Source organism: Emys orbicularis, chromosome 8, assembly GCF_028017835.1.
Source record: "Emys orbicularis isolate rEmyOrb1 chromosome 8, rEmyOrb1.hap1, whole genome shotgun sequence".
NCBI classification, from domain to species: Eukaryota; Metazoa; Chordata; order Testudines; family Emydidae; genus Emys; species Emys orbicularis.
The window spans coordinates 111,002,698-111,026,680 of record NC_088690.1 but is presented as its reverse complement, the minus strand read 5'-3'; the positions used below and the strand labels follow the sequence as shown (position 1 = coordinate 111,026,680).

Genomic DNA, 23,983 nt, shown 5'->3' with positions numbered 1-23,983 from the left:
CCCTTTGTGGTGCAGAGTGGAGAAACCTGCCTGTCCAGAAGACATAGAAAGTTAGCCCATGGGATTGTGGGATACTTTTGGTGGCTACCCGAGCATGAGTCCATGGGGCCCTTGTTCCAAGCCCAGGGTTAGCACAATTTGTGTGTAGACGGTAGCAGGGTTAGGCTTGAACCAGAGTTCGAACCCTGGGCTTACACTGCAGTGTAGACATACCCCAAGTGCTGGAGGATTTACCACACCCTTTGGTAATCTGTTCCAGTGGTTAATTACACTCACTGTTAATAATTTGCCCCTTAATTCCATTAAAGATGATTAGATTAAAAAGAACAAGCAAAAAAGAAAAGGTTGTCCAGTTCATTCAATGGCTTATGGGCCCAATCTTGAAACCCTTCTTACTAATATGCAGTAAAGGAGGATTTGAGAACTGGAGCCAAGATCTACACAACTGACTTGCATCCTTTTGGTAGAAAAGGGTATTGAAATCAAGTTGCATGAATAAAGGTTGTATGACTGAGCCCTCGCTGCCATCCCACATCACTTGAGCAACAGGATAAAACACCCGCATAAACCCTACAGCTCAAATATACTCTGTTTTGATCATAAGGCTTTGGTTTCCTGCTCATAATTTTTGATCTCCTCCCCAACAGGTCCTGAGAAGGGTGGGGAGGTCATTTTGTTCAAGCAAATTCCCCGCTCATGGACAACACACACATATATTGGTCTCTGCATTCCATTTCAGCTCATCCAACTGTGCTTTCTAGGCCTCAAGAATTAATCCCCTAAAACAACAGCAAAAGAACATTACATTTCGCAAGCTGATGTTCATACGTGGTGAAATACACCACAACTCATTCAGAGCCTAAGCGCTGGCAGACAGGCTTTAACTGCGTACAGCCGATTGCGTCTAGCTGCTGGAGCCAGGCTGTGTGGTACACTTCTTCACCCTTATGTATTAAGCTTGTAGTGTTTTGTGCCACAACCAGGCCCGCCGACAGAAATTCCCGGCCCCAGGGTCAGGGCCGTCCCATCGGAGGCGGAGCCCGGGGTGGAAGTGACGAATTCGTCACTTCCGGGACCGCCTGCGCTGGCCAATTGCATTGGCCCGTGGGGCCCCTCAAAATGCGGGGCCTAGAGCGGTCCTGTGCACCTAGGAGCCCTGCAGGCGGCCCCCGACTGCTGCTGCCACTACTGTGGCAGCGGCCAGGGGCCCCTGGGCCCTTTTAAATCACTTGGGCCCCATGGCAATTGGCCCCTTTACGCCCCCCCCCACCCCTGGTCGGCGGGCCTGGCCACAACCGCAACATTCTGTAAAAGTGTCTGGAGGGGCTGGATATTTCATTTATGTGGTGCCCAGATGGTGCTCTGAGGGCCGAATAGGAACCTAGTTTCAGAGGGGTAGCCAAAACGAGGAGTCTTGTGGCACCTTAAAGACTAACAAATTTATTTGAACATAAGCTTTCGTGAGCTATGACCCACTTCTTCTTCAGATGACCCCACTTGGTAAGGCAACTCCCATCTTTTCTTGTGCTGTATATTTTTTGCCTGCCTACTGTAATTTTCACTCCATACATCTGAAGAAGTGGGTCATAGAGCAAAAGCTTTCGTGGGCTAACAAATGTGTTAGTCTTTAAGGTGCCACAAGACTCCTTGTTGTACATAGGAACCTGTGCTTTCAGTTCAGGGACACTTCATACCAAAATAACAAAACAACTGTTTAGCCTAGTGGTTCTCAAACTGTGGGTTGGGACTCCAAAGTGGGTTGCGACCCCATTTTAATGGGGTTGCTAGGGCCAGCATTAGACTCCCTGGACCCAGGGCTGAAGTCTGAGCTCTCCCCGCACCGGGGGGGCTCATGCTGCAGCCCCTCTCCCCCCACCTGAGGCGGCAGGATTCGGACTGTGGCCCCCTCTTCCCCCACCCAAGGTGGCGGGGGGCTCCACCCCACTCCCGGGGTCATGTAGTAACTTTGTTGTCAGAAGGGTGTCATGGTGCAATGAAGTTTGAGAACCCCTTTAGCCCAATAAAAAATACCATTTAGGATCTTTTCTGTCATCTCATTTCACACACACACACAAAAATAACATACCTGATGCCCCCACTCTGCTAACCCAGTTTTTTTACACTTATGTAGGTCCACTGACTTCAGTATAGTAACATCAGGCTAAAAGTGGTGTAACAGAGCAGGGAACCAGGCCTTTCATCCTTAGCAGAGGAGCATACATTATATATAAAGCAGAACCTTTCAATGTTTGTGTCCTTGAACATTCTGTTCTTCCTCCAGATGGGATGGAAAAGAATCCCCCCTCTCAGTCTCAAGTCTTTCCCTGCCTTAGTCAATGATTTGAGATGATCTTCTCCCTCAGCCTTCATGTTAGTTTCAGATTAAAATGCACCAGAGATTTCTTTTTGTAGCTTAAACAGCTGCCTCAGCAACCAAAGGAAACTCAAGGTGGCAAATATGCCCAGCAGCGCTTGAGGGGGATAGTCGCTGGTTACCAGGGAAACAGAGGTAGGTCTCTGGGAGAACAAAGGCATCTCCCATCAGAAATTCACCTCTAGCCAACAATATTGAGCTTGCTGCTGGTCTCAAAGACAGAATGGTCCAGTCGGGACACCTCTTCAACTGATCTACTTTCTGTTCCCTCAGAGTAATTGCCCACTGTCTCTGGCTTCCCAGCATTTGTGAGAGCACTGCATTGTCCTAAATAAGCTGAACGGAGTGTCTGGGTTATGTTGACATAGAGTGCATTAACATGGCTGTATTACATAATGGCAAAGGTCTGATTTAACCTAAATAAAATCAAGAAATTTAAACTTTCTCGGGGTGAGGCCAGGGTGGATTAGGAGAGGTGAGGAGAGGGCAGGTTCTGATCTCATCTATATCTGTGTAAATCTGGAGTGACTTCACTGAAGTCCATGGGGTTACTCCGGGTTTACCCCTGTATAGATGAGATCCGGATCTGGCCCCTTAGCTTTTGCCACATCAAACAAGACCCTTCATCTCACTTCAAAGAAGTTGATGTGGGGAAGAAGGGAAGACAATGAGTTCTGAAATTTTCCTTGATGTTTCAGCTAGGTTCTTTTAATCTCACAGGATCTTGGACAATGTTTAAGAGTCAGAAGGAAACAGAATCCTGTATTTCCTTTGTAGAACCCTCTGAGTACTATATTCATCTCCTTTCTGATGCTTATTTCATTTCCTTTGCTCTAAAGGATCCTGCTGTTTCTGTGTAATAGGGTTTCCGTTCACCCCGACTGGAACTCTCCATGCCCTGTAGGCATATGTACTGGAGGAACTCATTTGAAACAAAGAAAACCGTCACTCAAGAATGGACACTAATTGTAGCTTCCAGCTCATTGTCGAATGTGGACATTTGATCCTTGGCTAAAAAACAAAGTACATGTACATTCTGGAGGTAAGCCGGGCTGCCAGGATCGCGGATTCCTCCTCCCACCCCAGGAATATAGCGAGTGGGATTTTCAGGTCAATGCAGCACACAGCATTCATGAGGAGATTTCATTGTTTACTCCCTGGTGGATATAGCTTCAGGGGGCACCTCTTTTGAATTAGCAGTGGGGATATGGCATGGAGTGGGAAACCACCAGGATGGTATCTTGTCTCCCACCTCTCTGAAATGCAGACATGGTGAAAAGAGTGGGGAAATCTCCAACCCCAGGTAGGCAGCGATGCTAGACTCAAACTCTGAATCAACTTGGTTTCCTTTCTCTGGTCAGGTGACTTCTTCCTCTGTGGGCTGCCAAGTGAGAAGTGCTGCTATTGTGCCTCATCAAATGAGAGACGTCTTCAAACCCTCCTGCCGCTGTCATGCATCACAGGGGAAGTTCCACTTGCCTGGCCGCACAGGCAGTGGGAGATGGCTTCTGGCCCTCTGAAACGAGCAGCTCGTGACCTGGGACTCTAATATGGCTTCAGAGTTTTGGGTTCGACTGGACGTATCACAGAAAAACAAAACCAAAAAACCCAACCCACTGCATGGAAGAAAAGCACATCCTGCCCCCCTCCCACACCCAGTCTCAAAGCTACAGGTAAAGCCAACCACAGGGATGCTACAGCACATGCACTCAAACAGGGCCAGATAGGAAGATGTGTGTATCGGGTGTACCCAATCTCTCTTGTTGCCAGAGCCACATTGTCAAGTTTCCCCTTCCCAGTTCTTGTTCTGATCCAGTCACTCTTCCTCTCTAATCCCAAAGGGGTTTACTATGCACACTAGCACTTGCTGCTTAGCAAGTGGTAGCCAGGGACTGGTGGATGGGGGGCTGGAAGCAGCGCACGTGCTCAACCGTGGAGCTGTCTGTTTCCACCGACTTCATGTACTTGTTCAGGATGGCGAAAATCTCGTTGTTCAGAATCTGATACTTCCTGATGCGGTCAGCCATCTTCTTCAGGGGCTGGAGAGGGGAAAAGAAGGGAGAGAGATGAAGCAATCCCTCTTGGTCAGCTGGAAAGCATCAACAGTACCACGAGCCCGCTAGTAGGAAACCTCAGTGGGGCAGTTACTACCCCTGTTACATTTCCACCTCGCTCCCCACAGTGAACGCGAGTCACCTCCATTCTGTGGGCCCATGAGCCATACCAAAGCACGACAGGGCCAGTAGGCGGTAGTCAGAAGAACCCAAGTCTAACCTCATTCCCCCCTTCTCCGACTTACTTATTGCTAAAGCCGGTGCAATTACAGTATGGCTAATGGGCATTATTATTAATTATTATTTGTATGCAGCTCCCCACGGCCAAGCTGAAGGTCCCCGCTTTAAGAGCAAAAGGGTTTAGTTCCCGTGCCCCGTTAAAGCCTTGGCCTTTCTGCTGCAACTCCAGGTAGGACTCCCACCGTGGATGGCTCTAGCCCAATCTGGGCATTGTTTAAAGACACAGGGTAACACTAGACACGCCGGATCCCCCGTTGGGGATTCAGCGCCTTGTTGTCCATCTGTGAATAACAGCGAGATCCTGCTATGGTGCCAGAGCAGGGAGAGGGTAGCTTTGCGTTTCTGACCCTTCAAAAGGGGGTGGGAGGTGGCTGTCCCTGGCCTTACCACGTTCTTGATGATTTCATCCTTCCCATCCTGCCTCTGCACCTTCAGCAGATGGTAACAGAAGTCAAAGAGGTCGAAGCGCCGCTGCTGCCCGAGGAGAACAATGACGGAGCAGCCTGCCCAGTTCAAACCGTCTCCAAAGCACTGCCTGGAGAGGGCCAGAGAGACATGAGAGGAGCTATTTAGAGAAGGGTTGTCCCGCATGATATGAGTCACCTTCCTCACTGAATTCCTGCTGTCTTGACTCTTTCATACAGCTACCGTGTGTGAGAGCAAATGAACTAAAAAGCAGCCATGCAGAACCCCAGTGGAGCCAGCCTGTCTTCTCGAAGCTCAAAGCAGGCAGCATGGCCTAGCGGACAGAACTTAGAAGACCTAGTTTTTATTCCCAGCTTTGACAATGAGCTGCTCGGTGACCTCCAGCAAGTCCCTTCCTCTCGCTGTGCCTCAGTTTCTCTTCCCATCTTTTATCTTCCTATTTAGCTTGAAAACTCATTGGGGCAAAGTCTGTTTCGCTGTCAAGTATCAGGAGGTAGCCGTGTTAGTCTGTATCCACAAAAACAACAAGGAGTCCGGTGGCACCTTGTTAGTCTTTAAGGTGCTACCGGACTCCTTGTTGTTTCTGTTTCACTGTGTTTGTACAGCACTATGAGGCCTTGATCTTCGCTGGGTTCGTTAGGGGCCCCAGTAATAGAAATAAACAACAACAGGATGCAAATTGGGAGAAAAAATTAAAACAAACCTTCCTCCCCTCAAAAACTAAACAGACCAGAAGGCTGCAGCTAGGCCAGGGGTTCTCACACTTCGTTGCACCGCCACCCCCTTATGACAACAAAAATTACGACATGACCCCAGGACGGGGGAACCAAAGCCTGATTCCCACTGCCCCGGATGGGGGAGTCGAAGCCAAAGCCTGAGCCCCCTGCCCTGGGTGTGGAAGGGGGTCAAAGCCAAAGCCCAAGGGCTTCAGTCCCAGCCAGGGGGCCTGTAACCTGAGCCCTGCCACCCAGAGCTGAATCCCTCAGGCTTCAGCTTCGGTCCTGGGCGGTGTGGCTTGGGCTTCATCCCCGAGCCCCAGCAAGTCTAAGCCATCCCCACTTTGAGATCCCGACCCACAGTTTGAGAACCGCTGAGTTAGGCTACGGCAGTACAATCTCACTTCATCGACAAGGGGTTGTTCTATCACCACCCTTATCGTGGCTGTGCAGAAATGAAGGGAAAATATCAACGCACTTGGTGTAAGTGGAAGAGTTGTTGTGAGATCTTCCTTTACACTAGGGATAACCCTGGTATCTTACACAGTGCTGTGGACGATGTAGCTGCCGGTGGCCCCATTTGCCTGCATTTTCATCTCAGTGCCTGTCCTCACCTCATGCTCTATCCCGGCTTTTACACTTTCTGTGAATGTTAGTACTTGTGAATGATGCCAAATCAACAGCCCTGGAGACTGGAGTCCTCTGCTCAGCCACAGAACAGGCCCAGCCCAATCTCCCCAGCTCCACGGCAACCCTAAGGCGTAGGCAATGCAGACTAGAGGCCAGCACTGGGACTCAGGAAACCTGGATTCTATTCCTGGCTCGGCCTGTGGGGTGACTCTGGGCAAATCTGTGCCCTCATCTATACAGGGGATAATGATCCTGACCTGCTGTGAGATCTACTAACAGTTACTACGCAAGAACAAGGCATTATTATTATTATTATTCTAGTTCTGTGTCTCAGCCCATTGTATGCCTGGCCTCTCTTTGTGGGGCTGGCTTTTGTGACTGGGATATCAGTTCCCTGGCAGCGCCAAAAGTATTTCATATGGGCTGCCATTAGACAGTCCTGCCCAGCTGCAGCGGGCTTTGAACTGGCAGTGGAGGTAAAAGGCTCTGTATTACATTACTGATCCGTGAGCCATCCAATCCCCACGCCCCTGTGTTATAAATGATGCTCTAATCACCAGCTTGGTTGTTACCTAGGGTTCCACATTATCAGAACACGCTTCTCTGACTAAGAGCCTGGGTATCCCTCACAATCCCGGGCATGCCTAGCTGGCACACGCTAACCCACAAACAGCGCTGAGGCCAGCACCAGTGCAGGCAAACTCACTCTGCAGTGAACTCGTTTGTCCCCACGGGGATGCAGTACACGAACTGCATGGCACTCCAGAGCCGGTGGAACTCGACACACTCATCCACGTGCATGACCCCGTTGGTAGGGGGAGGCCCACGCCAGATTGGGTCCTGCAGGTAGCTGCGAATGCGCGTCAGGATCACCTCGAACATGGACAGCCCGCAGCACAGCCGCTCCTTGGTCAGCAAGTCACCCTCCCGAGCAATGGCTATTTGCTGAGAAGGAAGATAACCACAGAAACAAAAGCGGATGTGTAAAGACCTCCCTTTTGGAATTCTGCACTGATCTCCATCCTGCCTCTCTCAGTTCTTTCATATTTCGTATCATATTCCATGCAAGACCAGACCTTACCTCTGACGGATGTTCCCGTGGTACGCCCCTCCTGAGAACAGCCATCCCACTTAGGATAGGGCAGAAGAATATAAAGGACACAGTCCTCAAATATTTTTCATAACTCTAAACATTTTTATCCTTTGGAAATAACTGAATACCTTGGAAGTTAGAAGCTGAAGTCTGTTTTCATCCAGAAGCATTTATCCTCAATCCTGCCTGCACACTGCTATGGTACTGTGGGACTACTCATGACTGCTGGACTGCATATACTGGATTGGTTCTGTCATACCACTCATGGATAGTAGACAATGATCCCTGCTCTGTTACTGTAGGGTGATTGGTGAGACTTGAGCTGTGCACACTAGTTTGTTATTGTCGGGATACTCCCTGTACACTCTTGTTTGCTATGATAGGGTTGTTCATAGCAACTGATCCAATATGGTGTGTGCAGATACCTAATAGGCACACCCAGTTAGACATATGCAAACATTGGTATGTGCACGTTTAGTATGTGCACGTGCAACTGTGCACGTTTAGCTTTGAAAAACTGGTTTATGCAGACTTTGAAAACAGGCTGCAAGAACAGAGAGGATGTCGGGTACATTTTGGTTCTCCCAGCCTTGCCATGATCTCTTTAAAAAGCAGGCAAGAATGCTGTAAAATTCTTGGCTCGTTTTTTAGGTAGGATTAAAAAAAAGCTCTGAAAAATATTTGAAGCCACCAAAAACTTAGTACTGGGGGGAAAAAAGGTATATTTTAGAAGAAGCTTGAGGTAACCAACTTCATGAACTTTGGGGGGGATCGGGGTGAAATGTATAGCCGTACTGAGAACTGAATAATACCTACTCTCAGATACACCCGTGCAAATCTGGAATAGTTCCACTGACATCAACAGAGTTACCCAGATGCACACTGTGTAACAGAGCAGAATCTGGCCTCATTTCATCCCCCAGTGACTGTCACTAACCCTAGAAAAAAAGGTGATTTAGGGCATAAAAGCAACGGTGTCCTTTGCCCTAGCAGAGCAGCTCTGGTTATTGTCTGTAGCAGCAGTGAGTTGCGCTAGTTTGAAGAGTATCATTAGTTAACTTTCCTTTGGCTCTTGTAATTGTTCTGTTTCGTGCCATTTCCACCTGCATTGTTGACTCCCACTGCTTCCTCCCAGGGCCCGTGCAGTCAGTTAGGAAAATGGTGCATTGAGTTACAATTACATTTGCCAAGCGTAACAAGGTAAATGGAAGCATAGCTTCGTTACCATGCCAGCCTGGCCGGGGAGTCAAAATGTGTTGGGTCTGCTGTGGTCCGAGAAGATCACCCTCATTTGAGTGTTTGTCGAGGCGTTTTATTCCCATGGACAGAGCACTTTGCTCCTGGTGTTACATGGCACCTGCATGCACAGCAGATGTGGCACTTTCTAGCCCTACTGCCCATGCTAGGGGGTTTCCTGTGGCTTTAAGCAGTTGCTATATTTCTGACTATCCCAGTAGCTTCTATAATGAATACATTTTTATCCGATCAGGATCAATACTGGGGTTCCAGGGACGCAGTCGCAGATGGAAGGGACAGGGGCGTGGCCCAGGTAGACAGTGAGAATGTGAGCGTATTACTTACGAGACAGTGCATCCAAATTAATGTTGACTTGTGGGAATCTGGTTTTGGAAACATCTGGGGCTCATTCTGCTCAGCTGATTGGCCTAATAAGTAACATTTTAGCCACCTACAGAGACAAATCTAGTGGCAGTGGATCCAGCCATCCACTCTGTCCCTTTTGCTGCCCTAAACCACAGGTCCCCACTAATCGAAATCCAGGAGCTCCTGAAACTCGTCTCCACCCGACATTTAAAAAGCCCTGGCCGTTTCTTGACACCCCATTTCATTAGAAGTGGTTTATGCAGGCAGTAGCCTAAAGTCTTTTTGTTTGGTAAATATTGAAACTGGAAGTTCTACAATTACCATCTGCTGCAGCCACAAGGACAGCCTGGTAGCATAAAAGCACAAGGCGATTAATATTCAACGAAGAGCAAATATACAGAGAAAGTCAAGGGAGAGTACAGATTCTGCAAGGTAGCAGCACCAGCTCTAAATCTGTTAAACTTCAGCATGTGGGTTTCACATAACTGCTTCACTTCCCCGGGGCTCAGACACCAAGCAGGTAGTGGTGGCAGGCAGATATGCCTTAGTGGATAGGTGGGTAGAGTGATTCCTGCTGTCCTGCAGAGCAGTGTTGAACTCACAACTGCAGCATGCTTGTAGCATGGCCGCTCGGCTAGAATTTCAAGGCTAAAATACTGAATGGGCCCACACCAATGTGCCCACTAAATCTGCATGCAGATGGGCTGGTGGGCACAGAACCCGACCTGACTTTAGTGTCTGCTCAGCAGGCTGAGGGATTGTATTATTTATTAACAGTATTATTGTTTGTGGGATCCATACGCCATGCACACCCGTTTCAGTGTGGTCAGATTGGCTAGAATGAACTCGTCCAATAATCTCAATATATGATTTTTGAAGAAACTGTAAAAGGACCAGTTCTGCCCTCAGATGCGCACACAGGGCTACCAGGGATGAAGCAGGATCCCCAAGCATCCATTCAAGGGCAGACTTTGGTCCTATGGCTGAGCATCAGAAAGCCTTGATATAAGGCTACTACTGGCATCTGGCTAACAGCAGCCAGAGGGCAATACTCGTATATCAAAGCCAGACCTAGAGTCTGAAGTCCCGTCACCATGTCCCAGTTGTAAGAAACATGCCTGTGTCGTGTCCGAGATACCGAACTCTCGTGAATAGCTTTACGGTGGGAGGGTGAGGGCAGCATATGACTCACAAGCTGCAGCAACTAAGGGTGGGCTTGGCAGGAGGGCCCAACTCTACTCCCACTGAGCTCCATGGTTAACCTCCCACTGCCAGCGGGGGGAGAGGGGGCAGTTAGGCTCATTCTGCTAAATGTACATTTTCTCATTCTTGTTGGGGAGTTTACTCAATGAGCCATTCTGGCACCTCGGATTCTGCATTGATCTCACATACAAATGCTGATTTATGTCCTGCTCACTGCCTGTTTGCTTGTCATTGTATAAACACAGCCTACACGTAGCCCCCTTTTAATGCACAAACCATCTACAGCCTGGGCCAAAGCCATGGAAAGACTCTCCCTGACTTCAGTCGGCATTGGATGAGGCCCTTAGACCACAGCGTTTATTATGTAAACTGCACAGGACCAAATTTTCATTAATGGCATCCGAACCCGAACAGCTGAAATGTGCTTGTAAGTTTCCAGACACCTGCTTTTGGGTGCCTATGTCTTCTGTGCACAAAAACGTTGATGTTTGTGTCCAAAACTGCATTTCCAGGAGCAGTGGGGCACTATCAACAAATACAGTTATGTTTATTTACATCGGAGTTTCTGAGTTCTCATAACTTTGGTTCCCAAAAGTATGTACGTGAAGAACTTGGGAGCACACTAGAGTGAGTTAATTTTAGTGGGGAAAATGAAATACCTTTTGTTTGATCATAATAAATATGGCAAGGAGAAGCAGCAAGTGGACTTTATACAGTAGAATTTAAGGATGATTTTGCAAGGAAGGATAGACACACACACATAAAAGCACAGTGGTGATTTATATCTCAACAATGCCCCTTTACAAAGGGAACTACATGGGAGATGAGAAGTGCCCACAAATCAGAACAGAATCCTCTGCTACACTTTCTGTTTTTTTGTTTCATATTATTCCCAGAAATGCAAAGTTCCACATGACCTTGAATTATAAATATGATCCACTGGAAAATAGGAAAGTTAATTGCCTGGATCCTGTCCACAGATCTGTCACTTTTTATTGCTGGATGTTCATTCCAGCTACAGAAAATTACTGTGTGAGGAAGTTAATCTAATTCAGTGTCTCAAATACATCGTATTCTATTAACTACAAGAAAGCAGGATTTTGATAGTGACACTGGATGAAATCCTGGCCCCACTGAAATCACTGGGGGTTCAGCCATTGACTTCAGTGGAGCCAGGATTTCAACCATTACGTTTGTTTATTTTGGCGAGAGATTTAAAAATGGTGTCATAACTTCAGCATAAAATATAGATCTTTCCATTAAGGCCCCGATTCAAGAAAGCATCCCTATGCAGGAAAGCATTTAAATCAGTGGTTCCCAAACTGGGGTCGCCGCTTGTTCAGGGAAAGCCCCTGGCGGGCCGGGCCGGTTTGTTTACCTGCCGCGTCCGCAGGTTCGGCCGATTGCGGCTCCCAGTGGCTGCGGTTCGCTGCTCCAGGCCAATGGGAGCTGCTGGAAGCGGCACGGGCCGAGGGACTTCCAGCAGCTCCCATTGGCCCGCAGCGGTGAACCATGGCCAGTGGGGGTCGAGAACGGCCGGACCTGCGGACAGGGCAGGTAAACAAACCGGCCCGGCCCGCCAGGGGCTTTCCCTGCACAAGCGGCGACCCCAGTTTGAGAAACACTGATTTAAATGCATGCTTAACTTTAAGCACATGCTTAAGCCCCAAGCACATGTTTAAAGTTAAACAAGCGCTTATATCATTTCCTGAATATGGATGGACTTAAGTGTGTGCGTAAATACTTTCCTGAACTGGGGGCTTAAAGACTTGATGGTAATCCCCAAGGTCAGTAACAACCCCCACATGTCCCCCCACAGAATTCCCTCCTTTGAAAATACCTATGGCAGTAGGTGGCAATTTTCAAAGTTGTTAATGTTCAGAGCTGGCTTCTGAGCATTCACCCCACCACCCCTATTGCAGCATGGTTAGCACCCTGCCTTCCTGAAAGGCAGCACTGACATGCCATCTTTACACCAGCTCCTAAATCTCCCTGACAGACCTCATCAGCCGCTAGAGGCCAGGGTTTAAATGTGTCTGATCAGACGAAAAATGGCAGTCCGGAATAAAAATAAATCAGATTTCCCTGAGAAGTGTGGGGAAGCCAATGGGTGCAGGTAATTCAATAAAGCACCTGCCCAGAGATAACCCTCTTCTCAGGGGAAGGGAGGAGCTGTGCAGCATTTTGGAATAAAAATTGGAGCACTTTCCTAAGGCCAAATGGGCAATCGGGGGACTGCTGGGAATTTTCAGTAGCCATCTCCTGGGGGTTGCAAAGGAATCCTTACCTGAGGAGTTCCCAGCCTCTCTATTAAGGGAACCAGGTGAAGTGGGGCATATTTGGCTTCGAGACGCTTCATGCGTACCTCCAAGCGTTCTCCTTCTGTCAAGCGAGCAGCAAACAGTGACATAAGACTAGGCAGTGACAAGCCGGCATTTCCACAGAGTCGCCTGGAGCTGCCTCCCCACCATTGTCTGCTCTGACTCTGGCTCAGGGGGTCAGAACACCAGCGGGAAAGGGAATGGGGTGACGTGCGGCGGAAGGGGGTCTGATTACAGTCTCCGCACTAGCAGCTTCATTGTCAGTTTGTAAAAGGGCCCTGTTTTAAAAGCACACATCTTACTGTTATCAATCAGCTGTGGCACATTTCATGCTGTCCTTCTCCAGGCCCGCTTGCACATTGCTAAACGGCTTTTAAAACTGAAAGAAATGGAATGGCTAACGAGTGCTTCAACCTGGGGTAACTAGACTATAAACATCCTGGCTGGCACTTGTCCTCCACCTGACTTTCTACTGCATCACTGTCTGTGACAGGGCAGAACGCAGCGTAAGAAACAAATCTGCAACATTAAGGGGGGGATTCTAGGTAGGGGAATAAGCACTGGTCTCTGCTTCCCTCTTGACTTCTTACCTTTGATGTAGACCCTGGGCAAAATATTTTGGAAGGGAGCAGCATGCAGCAAATCACAAACTTCTTCCTGGGACTGAGGCAGGAGGAAGAAAAAAAAAATAAGTTAAAAAATTCCTTAAGGGACTGAGTATATGGCTCAGGGGGTTGGCAAGAGCACATGGACCTGTTCACCTCTAGGGGGCGCATTCAAATCCAGCCCAGTAGCAACGTAAGAGGTCTGAACCCCTGTGAAGTGAAACTGGAAAAAAGTACCTGCCCAAAGCCCTTTAAACCTAAACCAGAAAGGTTTGTATAGCTCCATTAAATAACTTCCTGTTGGTATAAGCCCAGAAGGCTATATAGAGCACTCACTGACTCCGAGTCTAGAAGCACAGGAAGGAAATGATTTCTGTTTTACTCTAACTTGATGACTTCCTATCATTTATTTTCTAAGGATCTCAAGACATTATCTTGATAGGAAGAACTTGTTGGCTTAATTGCTGCAAGGTGTGTCTGTACATACATATATGAATCCTAGGGGCTGTTACTGAACCTTACACAGTATGTTTGTTTGGATTTAGTTCATTTGGATAGGCCTTTACAGCCAATACTATCAGACCAAAGGTGTGGTGCACCCCAGGCAGACTAGAGAAGTCATACAAAAAGGGCTAGAAAGGAATAACAAAATGAGATGCCACTTGGAAAAACACATGCCAGCACACTTGTGGAAATTAATCCAAAACACAGACATACAAGAGGGAGAAACCTGGAAAGAGTAATACTGAAAGAGTGATGGCCGACAACAAATTGTATATGAGTTTGCAATGGGAGACGGCAGCAAGGAAAAAGGAGAGGTTACTTACCCAGTAGCTGGAGTTCTCTGAGATGTTTTGTCCCTGTGGGAGTTCCGTGTGCACCTGTGCGCCTTTGAGTGGAGATTTTTCTTCTGCAGTGTCCATGGGTCTGAACCTGCACCCTACACATCCTCATGCTCTGGACCAAGGTTATACAGGGAGAGGTGGATCTGCCACCACGCCACATCCTTCTCAACAAGTCCAAAGGCAAGAACTCCGAGGCAGAGGGGAAAGGAGGGTGGGCAGTGGATCACCCGTACGGATAAAACCTCTAAAAGAACTCCAGTTACTGTACAAGGTAAGTAACCTCTCCTTTTTTGAGTTATTGTCCTTATGGGTGCTCCACATTAGGTATCTCCCAAGTAGTACACCTATTATGGAGGAGGATGCTGAGGAGACAAGTTCAGAACAGTTCGGAGAGTGGCCTTACCAAAGGCTGCGTCTGATCTGGAGCAGGGCCGGCTCCAGGGTTTTGGCCGCCCCAAGCAGCCAAACAAAATAAATAAATAAATAAATAAATAAAAGCCGCGATCACGATCTGCGGCGGCAATTCGGCGGGAGGTCCTTCGCTCCGAGCAGGAGTGAGGGACCGTCCGCCGAATTGCCGCCAAACAGCTGGACGTGCCGCCCCTCTCTGAAGTGGCCGCCCCAAGCACCTGCTTGGTAAGCTGGTGCCTGGAGCCGGCCCTGATCTGGAGACATGGCCATGAAGTATGTGGTTTTTGGAAAAGGAAACAACTCCCCAAAGTTCAAAGGGGGAGGAGGGTTCTCAAGGCACGGAAAATTAATTAACCTCCCAAGCTGGAGTGAGCTGACTGACATGAGGGAAGACGTTGGTCGAGATTCCTTCAGGAATCTTGTGGTGGTAGTAGGAGCACAAACTGAAACCCCTTCAATTGGCTGGTGAAAGGCTCTAATGGCAGCTAGGTGGACTTTAATAGAGCTGAATGAGAAGCCTCGGGTTTTTATATGGAACAGGTAGTCAAGCCCGATAGGGAGGTCAGTCTCGGATGGGGATGACCACTGTGCACACTAAAGCTGGAAACACTTCCACTTTTACAAGACGGCTTTTGTCATGGTGGGCTTCCGACTGTTCCGCAGTACCGCCTGCAGTTCCGCTTCCGACTGTCCCTCAAGACGACAATTCTGCTCCGGGCTCAAGAGCCGTCGAGGAGCCGTGCATGGAGGTGTAACAAGGCGAGATTGGAATGGGTCACACAGCCTGACTTCTGGGCCAGGAGGTCTGTCACCAGAGGGAGGAGAAGAGGTGGCATCAGAGCCAGAGGAACCATACCTGTCTTGTAGCCATATTGGGGCTATAAGGATAACCACTGATTTCTCTTGTTTCAGCTTGTTCAAGACTCTGAGGAGCAAAGGTGCTGGAGGATAGGGATATAACAGCACTAGAAGCCAACAAGTGAGGAAGGCATCTCCCAGGGAGTTGCAACTAAATCCTCTCCTTGAGCAGAAACCCATAGGAGCAGGAGGGATTGCACTTCCTGCCTCAAGAGACCCTTGTGAAAAGGATCCCTGAGAAAGGACAAGAAAGGGGAGGAGGAGTTGAAAGGGACGTTGTAGCCTGATGAAATTACTTCTAGCATCCATCAGTCCAATGTGATGAGCTTCCAGGAAGGTGTGAAATGGGAGAGACACTCCCTATAGGGTGGGTGGGGAACAGGATCCACAGAGTGGGGGAGGTTCGTGGCCCTCGACCAAAGGGTCAAAGCGGCCTAGGTCGTCTACTGGACGGTAGTAGCAGATGGCCCATTTGTGCCGGGGGGGAAAACCCCAAGAATACTCAAATAAAAGTAAGAAATATAAATAAATTAAGTAAACACAACGAGGTAACGGATAGCTAGAAGGTTAATCTACCAGACAGCGCAATACTCAATCTCTAGCCACAGAAAGTTGAAAAAGAACTAGGCGTGGTGCGTCTGCCCTTCCCTACATACCCTTGTCTGGAGCACAAGGATGCGCAGGGTGCAGGTGAGGACCCATGGACACTGCTGAAAAAAATCTCTGATCAAAGGCACACGGGCACCTCATGTGGAGCACCCATAGAGACAATAACTCAAAGAAGAACAAAGTGATTTTGGGCTGCATAGATAGAGGCATCGCTGCACAAAGAGGTTTTGGTCTGTTTCTGTGCAACTCTGGGTAGCACATGCATTTGGGGCTGGCCATACCATAAATTTAGCCAGGACAGAGCTGTGAAAATGATCAGGGGGCTGGAGGGAACGACTCAGTTAGGTCTATTGTATTGTGCAAGTAGATCTTCCTGTTTGGGATGCCTTGACGGAGGGTCCATAACCCTGACAATACGCTGGTAAGAGTCTGGGGCATGGACCGTGGTGGGAACAGAGCCGTGAATGCCGTAGCGTGTTTGTGAGAGTGCAGGGTGTGGCGTAGTCAGCACGGGAGGTAGAGGGAAGGGGATGGCATCATGGGTCCTATATGGACACTGCGGTTTGCGGCATGGAGAGTTCCAGGAGTGGGCACAGAAGCATGGCATGGGCATGGCATGGTGTCTTGCTACCACGTGGGCAGAAGCATCCTCTTGTTCCGATGCAAATTCTGTCCCTGCTACTTCAACATGTCCCAGCGGGGAAATTATTTTCTCCAGCTGCTGCCTGTATTCACCCATTTTCTGAGCAAGAATTAGGAATGTCAATAACACCCTTCTCCTCCCTCCAACCAAGGCTCCCTGCCTTACAGCAGGAATTTGAGAATGTTATTGATAAGGAACAACAACAAAAAGTGTGTGTGTGTGTGTGTGTGTGGTGGGGAATGGAAGCTACTTCCCCACCTTAATTGTAGCATTCACTATCAGCCAATAGTCCAATGCAATATAATAGCTCAACAGCTACCATAAACAACAGTAAGAGCAATTACATCCATGGCATTAGACTTCCACTACAGGGAAGATTACAAAGCAGTTAGGGATGTTATCCAATCCGATCTAACCTGATTGAACCCTCCCCATACTCTGTAACTCTGATCAGACGGTTCCTTTTATGACGTGGGCAGGAAAATAAGATATCCTAAGATATCCTCTGGAACAGCATCTCACGCAAAGCATGACACTTCGTGCCTTGTCATGGATGAACCTGGAAAACGATTGTCTTTGCCAGTCTGCCTCTTAAACATGGGATTAGGTTCTCCTTAATAAATCAATGACTTTGTCACTGGATAAAAAAGGAAGTTCCTCCCACATCCTCCCACAAAAAAGGAAGTTCCTAATTAAAATGTGTGTGAATTTTTGATGCTCATGAGGACATGGGAGTCTCTCCATTGATTTCAGCTGACTCTGGATTAGGCACTAGTGGCATAAGAGAGAGCCAGGCGTGAGTGGGAGTGAGTACTGTGGTACCCTCCTTGGCCCACTCTGTCAGGCCACCTCCATTATGTCCCATAATCCTTTCAGCTTCAGTCCTGGGCCTTTTTCGAGCAGATGACTGTCAATCACGCTTGGCTACCTGGAGCTCTTTGGATGTAGACACATATCCAGTAGGCTGAGCCCATCCAAACGATTTCACTTGGGCCTGGATGGAGATTTAGAACCCAGCTTCCCAGAGAGGAAAAGCCAGAGTGTCCACCTCCCGTGCCACTAAGCTTCAAAGCTTTTCAACATAGAAGGGCCCTATAGCCTCATGTTCTCATGGTGGGTGGAAACTGATGCCTTCCGAGTACAGAACTGCATTAAGTTCTGAATGAAATGCCTTACTGAAGAACTTAAAGATCAGAGAGACATGATACAGGCTGGTTATGGAAACCTCACCAATATGGACTTTGATGGTAACCTTCCCAGATGGGACCTCGGAATCTTACTTTTGTTTCCTGGACTGCCTGCATGCTGCTGATACACTCTCAGTCTCCATGGCAACACAAGAGTGCTTTTTCACACCAATGGAGGTTATTGCTACGAGACACCATAATGTGCACTTTAGATAGCCATTTCAAGGGCAACAGCAGCACATCCAGCAGAGCACGGGAGGAGGAGGGCAGGATACATTTGGCTGCTATCATTATACAAAAATCAAGCCAGACTATCAGAGGCACATTTGCGTATCTCTAGTTTTCTTAACAAAATGTAATGTAGTGCTCCTGGGAGGTGCTGGGTGGACAGTACAAGAGACTGACTGTGTATCTAGTGTATACTCGCTGTGTATCTAGTGCAAAACAGCACAGACAGCAGCAGCAGCTCATGTGGCCCCCACACAGCTCTGCCCAACAGGCTCGACGCACAAAGGGTGTGTCTCCATTGCAGTTAGCCAGAGTTATCTACACTGGAGTTAACTCCTCTTGCGTTAGCCCAGTGGCCACAGTGCAGAATACCACTCGAGCCGCACCGCGGGCTTGTGTTAGCAGCTGAGGGAGCCCACTCCAGTTAAATGCTCTGCTGCTCTTGAGATAAGGGGTTTTGTACGTGGATGGGGCTAGAGTCAGGGAAATGCTCAAGCTGTAACTCGAGTTAGCTTTGCAGTGGAGACAAGTCCCAAGAAATCTCACCAGATCAGCAGTTCTTGTGAGAGTCCCTCTGTTTGCGGCTGCTTCATTATTATTATTTATTTATATTGCAGTGGTGCCTAGGTGGTCAAGTTGGGGATCAGGGCCCTTTGGTGCTCAGCACTGTAGAATAAAAAGATGGTCCCTAGAACTGGATCCAGGAAACAGGCAACTCCTGATTCTGGGTCTGAGCTGAAATCTAAACCACCTTAGGTATCTCTGGATCTTGGACCTGAAAGTAAATCTTCCAGAATTTACATCTCAGGTTCCACTTCAGGGCCATTTCTAACTTAAATATCAGTGAGTTCTTTCCTCGCAGGCTGCCCTGGCTGTCAGGGCCACAAAACCAATCTGTGTAGTGTTGCTCATACACCTTTAGATGACACGCACACACAAAAATAACCCAACCCCAGTGAGATGGTGAGTACAGGTGAAGCTGTAGAGTATAACCTGCTGAAATTGGAGGTTTTGCCTTACCAGGGCCTGCTCTATGAGGAGGCAGAACAGAATAGCGTTGCCCACTTCTCTAAGGCTCTGGAATACATCAGTCTTCAGCTCTGCATACTCAATGATGTCCTTCAGCTGGTGATGGAAAAACTCCAAGATTCCTAAATAGACACAAGAAGGGTAAGACGATCGGGAAAGGAAGAGCAGCAGAACCAAGCTAACCAGTGGCTCGTGCAAAGAACCAGTCAATGCCTAATGTTTCCTGACCACTAACTGTGATCCTGGATTACTAATTATAAATAACCGCCCTCTTTATGAAAGGTCTGCAACCAATGAGCCTGATTCTCCTCTCACACCTGAGTAAATAAGGAAGAACTCACTTGAGGTCAAAGGAGTTGCATAGGTGTCAAAATAGTAGATCGCCATTCAGAACGGTTCTGATTCTCCTATCTTCCAAAGCTACCTGGACCAAGCAAATTTTCCTACCCACCCCTATTTGCAAAAAGTTAGTGGTATTGAAAATAAACTTTACATGTATTCCTGGAATTAGTGCAGCTTTTGGGTCAGCAACAACAAACCTATAATAATGTACTTTAAAAAACCTTGAAAGCAAAACAAAATACTTTTTTTAAATGTTCCAGATCAGTGATCCAGGTTTCCATAGAGAAACTTTCAATAACTTGCCAAGTGTCGGGTCTTTCGACATACAGTACTTTCTGTCATCGGTCACAAAACGTCTGATGCAGACTCTCATTTCCACAGCTAAAAAAGGTGCATTATGGAGCCACAGTAGCTGTTCCATAATTAAAGTTGTAAGACATTTTTCTTTAAAGGCCAGACTGCAATGCCATTCCCAGCTTTTACAAGCAGGCTTCCCTTCAAATGCTGCATGTGCACATTCTAGCAACACAAGCTTTGGGGAGAGTTTGAGGTTGCACCAGACAAGAGAGCTAGGAAATCTAATGTGATAAGCCTCATGATGTTTAATTTCATGAGAATACTATATATTTATACATTGCTAGCGTGCTCTTCACTGTAACATCTAGACCAGTGGCTCTCAAACTTTTTTACTGGTGACCCCTTTCACATAGCAAGCCTCTGAATGCGACCCCCCCTTATAAATTAAAAACACTTTAAAAATATATTTAACACCATTATAAATGATGGAGGCAAAGCGGGGTTTGGGGTGGAGGTAGACAGCTCACAACCCGCCTTGTAATAACCTCATGACCCCCTGAGGGGTCCCGACCCCCAGTTTGAGAACCCCTGATCTAGACAGTCTTATAACACATCATTTTAGGAACTTGGAGAATAAGCCAATCATTGTTTTGTTAATACCTTGTGTTTGGATTAATGCTGCATGCATGGGTGGGGAGGCATGCTACATTACGAATCCTAGCACTGACCTGGAGATCCATATTCATGTCTTGGCAAGCGGCATATCTTGGGCATCACCTCTATCAATGTTTTCACATACTGCAGAATGGTGCCCTGTAACTGTTGGAAAGAAAAGGAGATAAATTAACTTGAAAGGATGAATTATAGAATCATAGAATATCAGGGTTGGAAGGGACCTCAAGAGGTCATCTAGTCCAACCCCCTGCTCAAAGCAGGACCAACCCCAACTAAATCATCCCAGCCAGGGCTTTGTCAAGCCTGACCTTAAAAACCTCTAAGGAAGGAGATTCCACCACCTCCCTAGGTAACCCATTCCAGTGCTTCACCACCCTCCTAGTGAAAAAGTTTTTCCTAATATCCAACCTAAAGCTCCCCCACTGCAACTTGAGACCATTACTCCTTGTTCTGTCATCTGGTACCACTGAGAACAGTCTAGATCCATCCTCTTTGGAGCCCCCTTTCAGGTAGTTGAAGGCAGCTATCAAATCCCACCTCATTCTTCTCTTCTGCAGACTAAATAACCCCAGTTCCCTCAGCCTCTCCTCATAAGTCATGTGCTCCAGCCCCCTAATCATTTTTGTTGCCCTCTGCTGGACTCTTTCCAATTTTTCCACATCCTTCTTGTAGTGTGGGGCCCAAAACTGGACACAGTACTCCAGATGAGGCCTCACCACTGAGTCTCTACTCAGAGCACATTCATTTTAAAGGGGCAACTTTTGTGGACTGGCTGGTGGCTACCAGAGCAGAATGCAGTTTTGATTACAAAAACCTCAAACCATGCAAAACTCGCCTGCTTTTTGCTTTCATTATACACATAAAACTCAGCCCACAAGCTTGGGGCTCTTTTATGGTTTCACTCTGAAACTAACTCATGATTTTCTGTAGTTTCCATCTGAAAGCTCAGCTCTAAGCACTTTGTTTGTTTGAACCTGAATCGCAAGCAGCATTTGGAGGTGAGAATCCAGATAGATCAAAAATAGCATAAAAAAATCTCACTCACAGTGGCTACAAAAATCATTCTTCAGCACAGGAAAGATTCCTTCTGCCTAAATACTGATGACAGGATGCATGCTATTGACATTTGACAGAGAGCATGCTACAGAAAATGGAATTGCACGGTGTGTGTGTGTGTGTGGGGGGGGGTAATTAGCCGCTGGAGCTCCAAAGTTGTGAATTAAAATGGATAAGAGCAACCAGATTTGGTGATAAAAGTATGTGCTGTAATTACGTTATATAACTGTATCCTGTATATATTTTATACAGGATTCTGCACTGAGCGTAACTTAGCCAGTCCCAAGGCCCCTATCTTTGCTCTGACCACTATCAATTTCAGATGCTAGCTAGAGCTCTGTACACTAAGCAAACACAGCCGACCCCTCCAATTACTACTGTCTTATGAAAGTTAAGTGAAAATACTTTGAGATCCTCGGCTTCACACTTCTCCATTAGACAAGATCAAGATGATGCATTAACATTAGAGCCAAAAATGAACTGAAGCATTTGCAATGAATACCGTTTGCTGACCAAAAAATCTCCTCAACGAAAGCTTTTCTGGAGGAACAACATGATCAGAAATCATTTTATATGCTGTCAATTAAGGCCCTGGAATTGCACAGATAACATTTCTTCTGAACATCAGATTTATCTTCTGAGAGAAAGCAGAGAAGACAAGAAGAAAATTGTCTCTTTCAGCCAGTGTTAAGAGTATCAGGTAGTGATGGACAAACTGGCATTGATAAGAACTCATCCAAACCTTCACACAAAATAGGAATCTTTTTAGAAATTAAAAAAAAAGTATGGCTCGTTTCTTTTTAATTTTCTTTAATCTCTTCCCTTCCTTTAGTTATCTAGGACCAGAAGTCCCAAATCAGCTTGCTCCTGTTCATCAAGATCTATCTAGGTATTTATGTGGGCCTCATCTGTGTAGTATCTGAGCACAGTCATTGATAGATTTTACCTTCAGAACATCCCTGTGAGGTAGGGAAATACTATCCCCATTTACAGATGGGGAACTGAAAGACAGGGTAGGTTAAATGACTTGCTCAAGGTCACACAAGGAGTCTGTGGTTGAACTGGTGTTCGAACCCAGGTCTCGAGTCCCAGTCCAATGCCCTTCCTCCTAGACCATACTCAGGAAGTACCAATAAAGTGCAAGAAGAGCGTCTTTTCATGAAGCTTATAGCCCCGTTGCTAGGCAAAAGAGGCTCAGCGGAACTTGGATATGCTTTATGTAAATACTGTAGCCAACACCCACAACTCTCTTTGAAGTGAATGGGATTCCCTAGCACCTAGATTCATAGTTTCATAGATTCTAGGACTGGAAGGGACCTCGAGAGGTCATCGAGTCCAGTCCCCTGCCCGCATGGCAGGACCAAATACTCTGAAAATCAGGCTATGTATACAGGTGTCTAACTATAGATGGATGGATGTACATACCTTAATGGGAACATTTTGGCCAAAGTATCCAAAGCCTAGGCTGATTATCTGACCCAAGCCTCCCAAAGCAGTGAGGTTTGCCTATCACTTGTTCCAGGCCCATAATTACCAGGCTTTTGACGATCTTCAGCAGCTCCTCCATCACCACTGCGATCCCTTGATAGCCTAGGAGCCGGCAGATTGTCTTGAAATGAGGAGGCCCCACGAAGTTGCGGTAGGAGCTGTAGATGTGACTGTAGGCAATGTTCAGTGGCTGAAAAATGAGAGGCACAAAGACAATTATGAGGACAGGTGCATTTGCAAGGGTGATACCTAATACTCTTTTCCAGGCGGTGTTTTATGTCCCACCTGTTCTGATACCTTTTACAGAAGACATAGGGAATGAATATATTCCATGGCACACTTCTTTTTTTTGGGAGGGGGCACCATGAATTTTTATTTGATGACTCAGTTTAGAAGAGCGTTTGAAACTGACACCTTTTTGTTGGATACCATCCTCAATGATAGCCGTGCAATTCTGGCTGAAGGGTTTGTTGGCCGCACAAGAGCAACAGCCTTGGCTTTTGTCTACATACCATATAAACAAGAACGGTTGCCTATTGAGAAATCCTTGGCAACTGACGAGTAGGTATTATTGCATACTATCTCCCCATCCCTTTGTCTCACTGTGTCCTTCAGTCAAAAGCCCACTTGTCTCTTTTCTGTGTTAGCAAAAGGTCTGCATCTGAATCCTGACTGGAACTTCTGAGCGCTGCTATCGCTATAACGGTTAGATATTCTTGATGAGGAACAGGGGGCAGAGGAAAGGACACAGGAAAGAAGGAGGTGAGGCGATGTGCTTGTCTTGCCTTCACTTCCCTTTATGCACTACTCCTGTACCCTTTTCCCACTGCCGAGGTACTTGTTCTCTGCTTCAGGCTACCCCGGCTGCAACCCTGGCCAGCGCTCCTAAGTGCATCTGGCTCCTGCCAATCTCTGACAATTATTGTTAATTACGGTAGCACCTAGGAACTCCAATCAAGGCTCAGGCCCCCACAGGTCCTGTACAGACAGGTAACAAAGTCCCTGCCCCAGTCTAGGTGTTGGACGGGATGTGACAAATGGACAAAACAGA

The 23,983-nt window shown here is 47.3% G+C and overlaps 1 protein-coding gene across 8 annotated transcripts in view; it reads right to left on the bottom strand.

Moving 5' to 3' along the window:
• Positions 1 to 4,226: 4,226 nt before the first annotated feature.
• CYFIP2 (cytoplasmic FMR1 interacting protein 2) overlaps positions 4,227 to 23,983 on the bottom strand; it is a 63,706-nt gene continuing 43,949 nt past the window's right edge. For all 8 annotated transcript variants that reach the window (XM_065408886.1, XM_065408887.1, XM_065408892.1 and 5 more), the window contains 8 exons: positions 22,979 to 23,122; positions 20,442 to 20,532; positions 19,066 to 19,196; positions 13,250 to 13,322; positions 12,626 to 12,720; positions 7,147 to 7,385; positions 5,056 to 5,203; positions 4,227 to 4,413 (listed from right to left, as the gene is read on the bottom strand). In XM_065408886.1, coding sequence (XP_065264958.1) covers positions 4,246 to 4,413; positions 5,056 to 5,203; positions 7,147 to 7,385; positions 12,626 to 12,720; positions 13,250 to 13,322; positions 19,066 to 19,196; positions 20,442 to 20,532; positions 22,979 to 23,122 — 1,089 coding nt within the window. In that variant the 3' untranslated portion in view covers positions 4,227 to 4,245. The remainder of the gene's footprint in view (positions 4,414 to 5,055; positions 5,204 to 7,146; positions 7,386 to 12,625; positions 12,721 to 13,249; positions 13,323 to 19,065; positions 19,197 to 20,441; positions 20,533 to 22,978; positions 23,123 to 23,983) is intronic.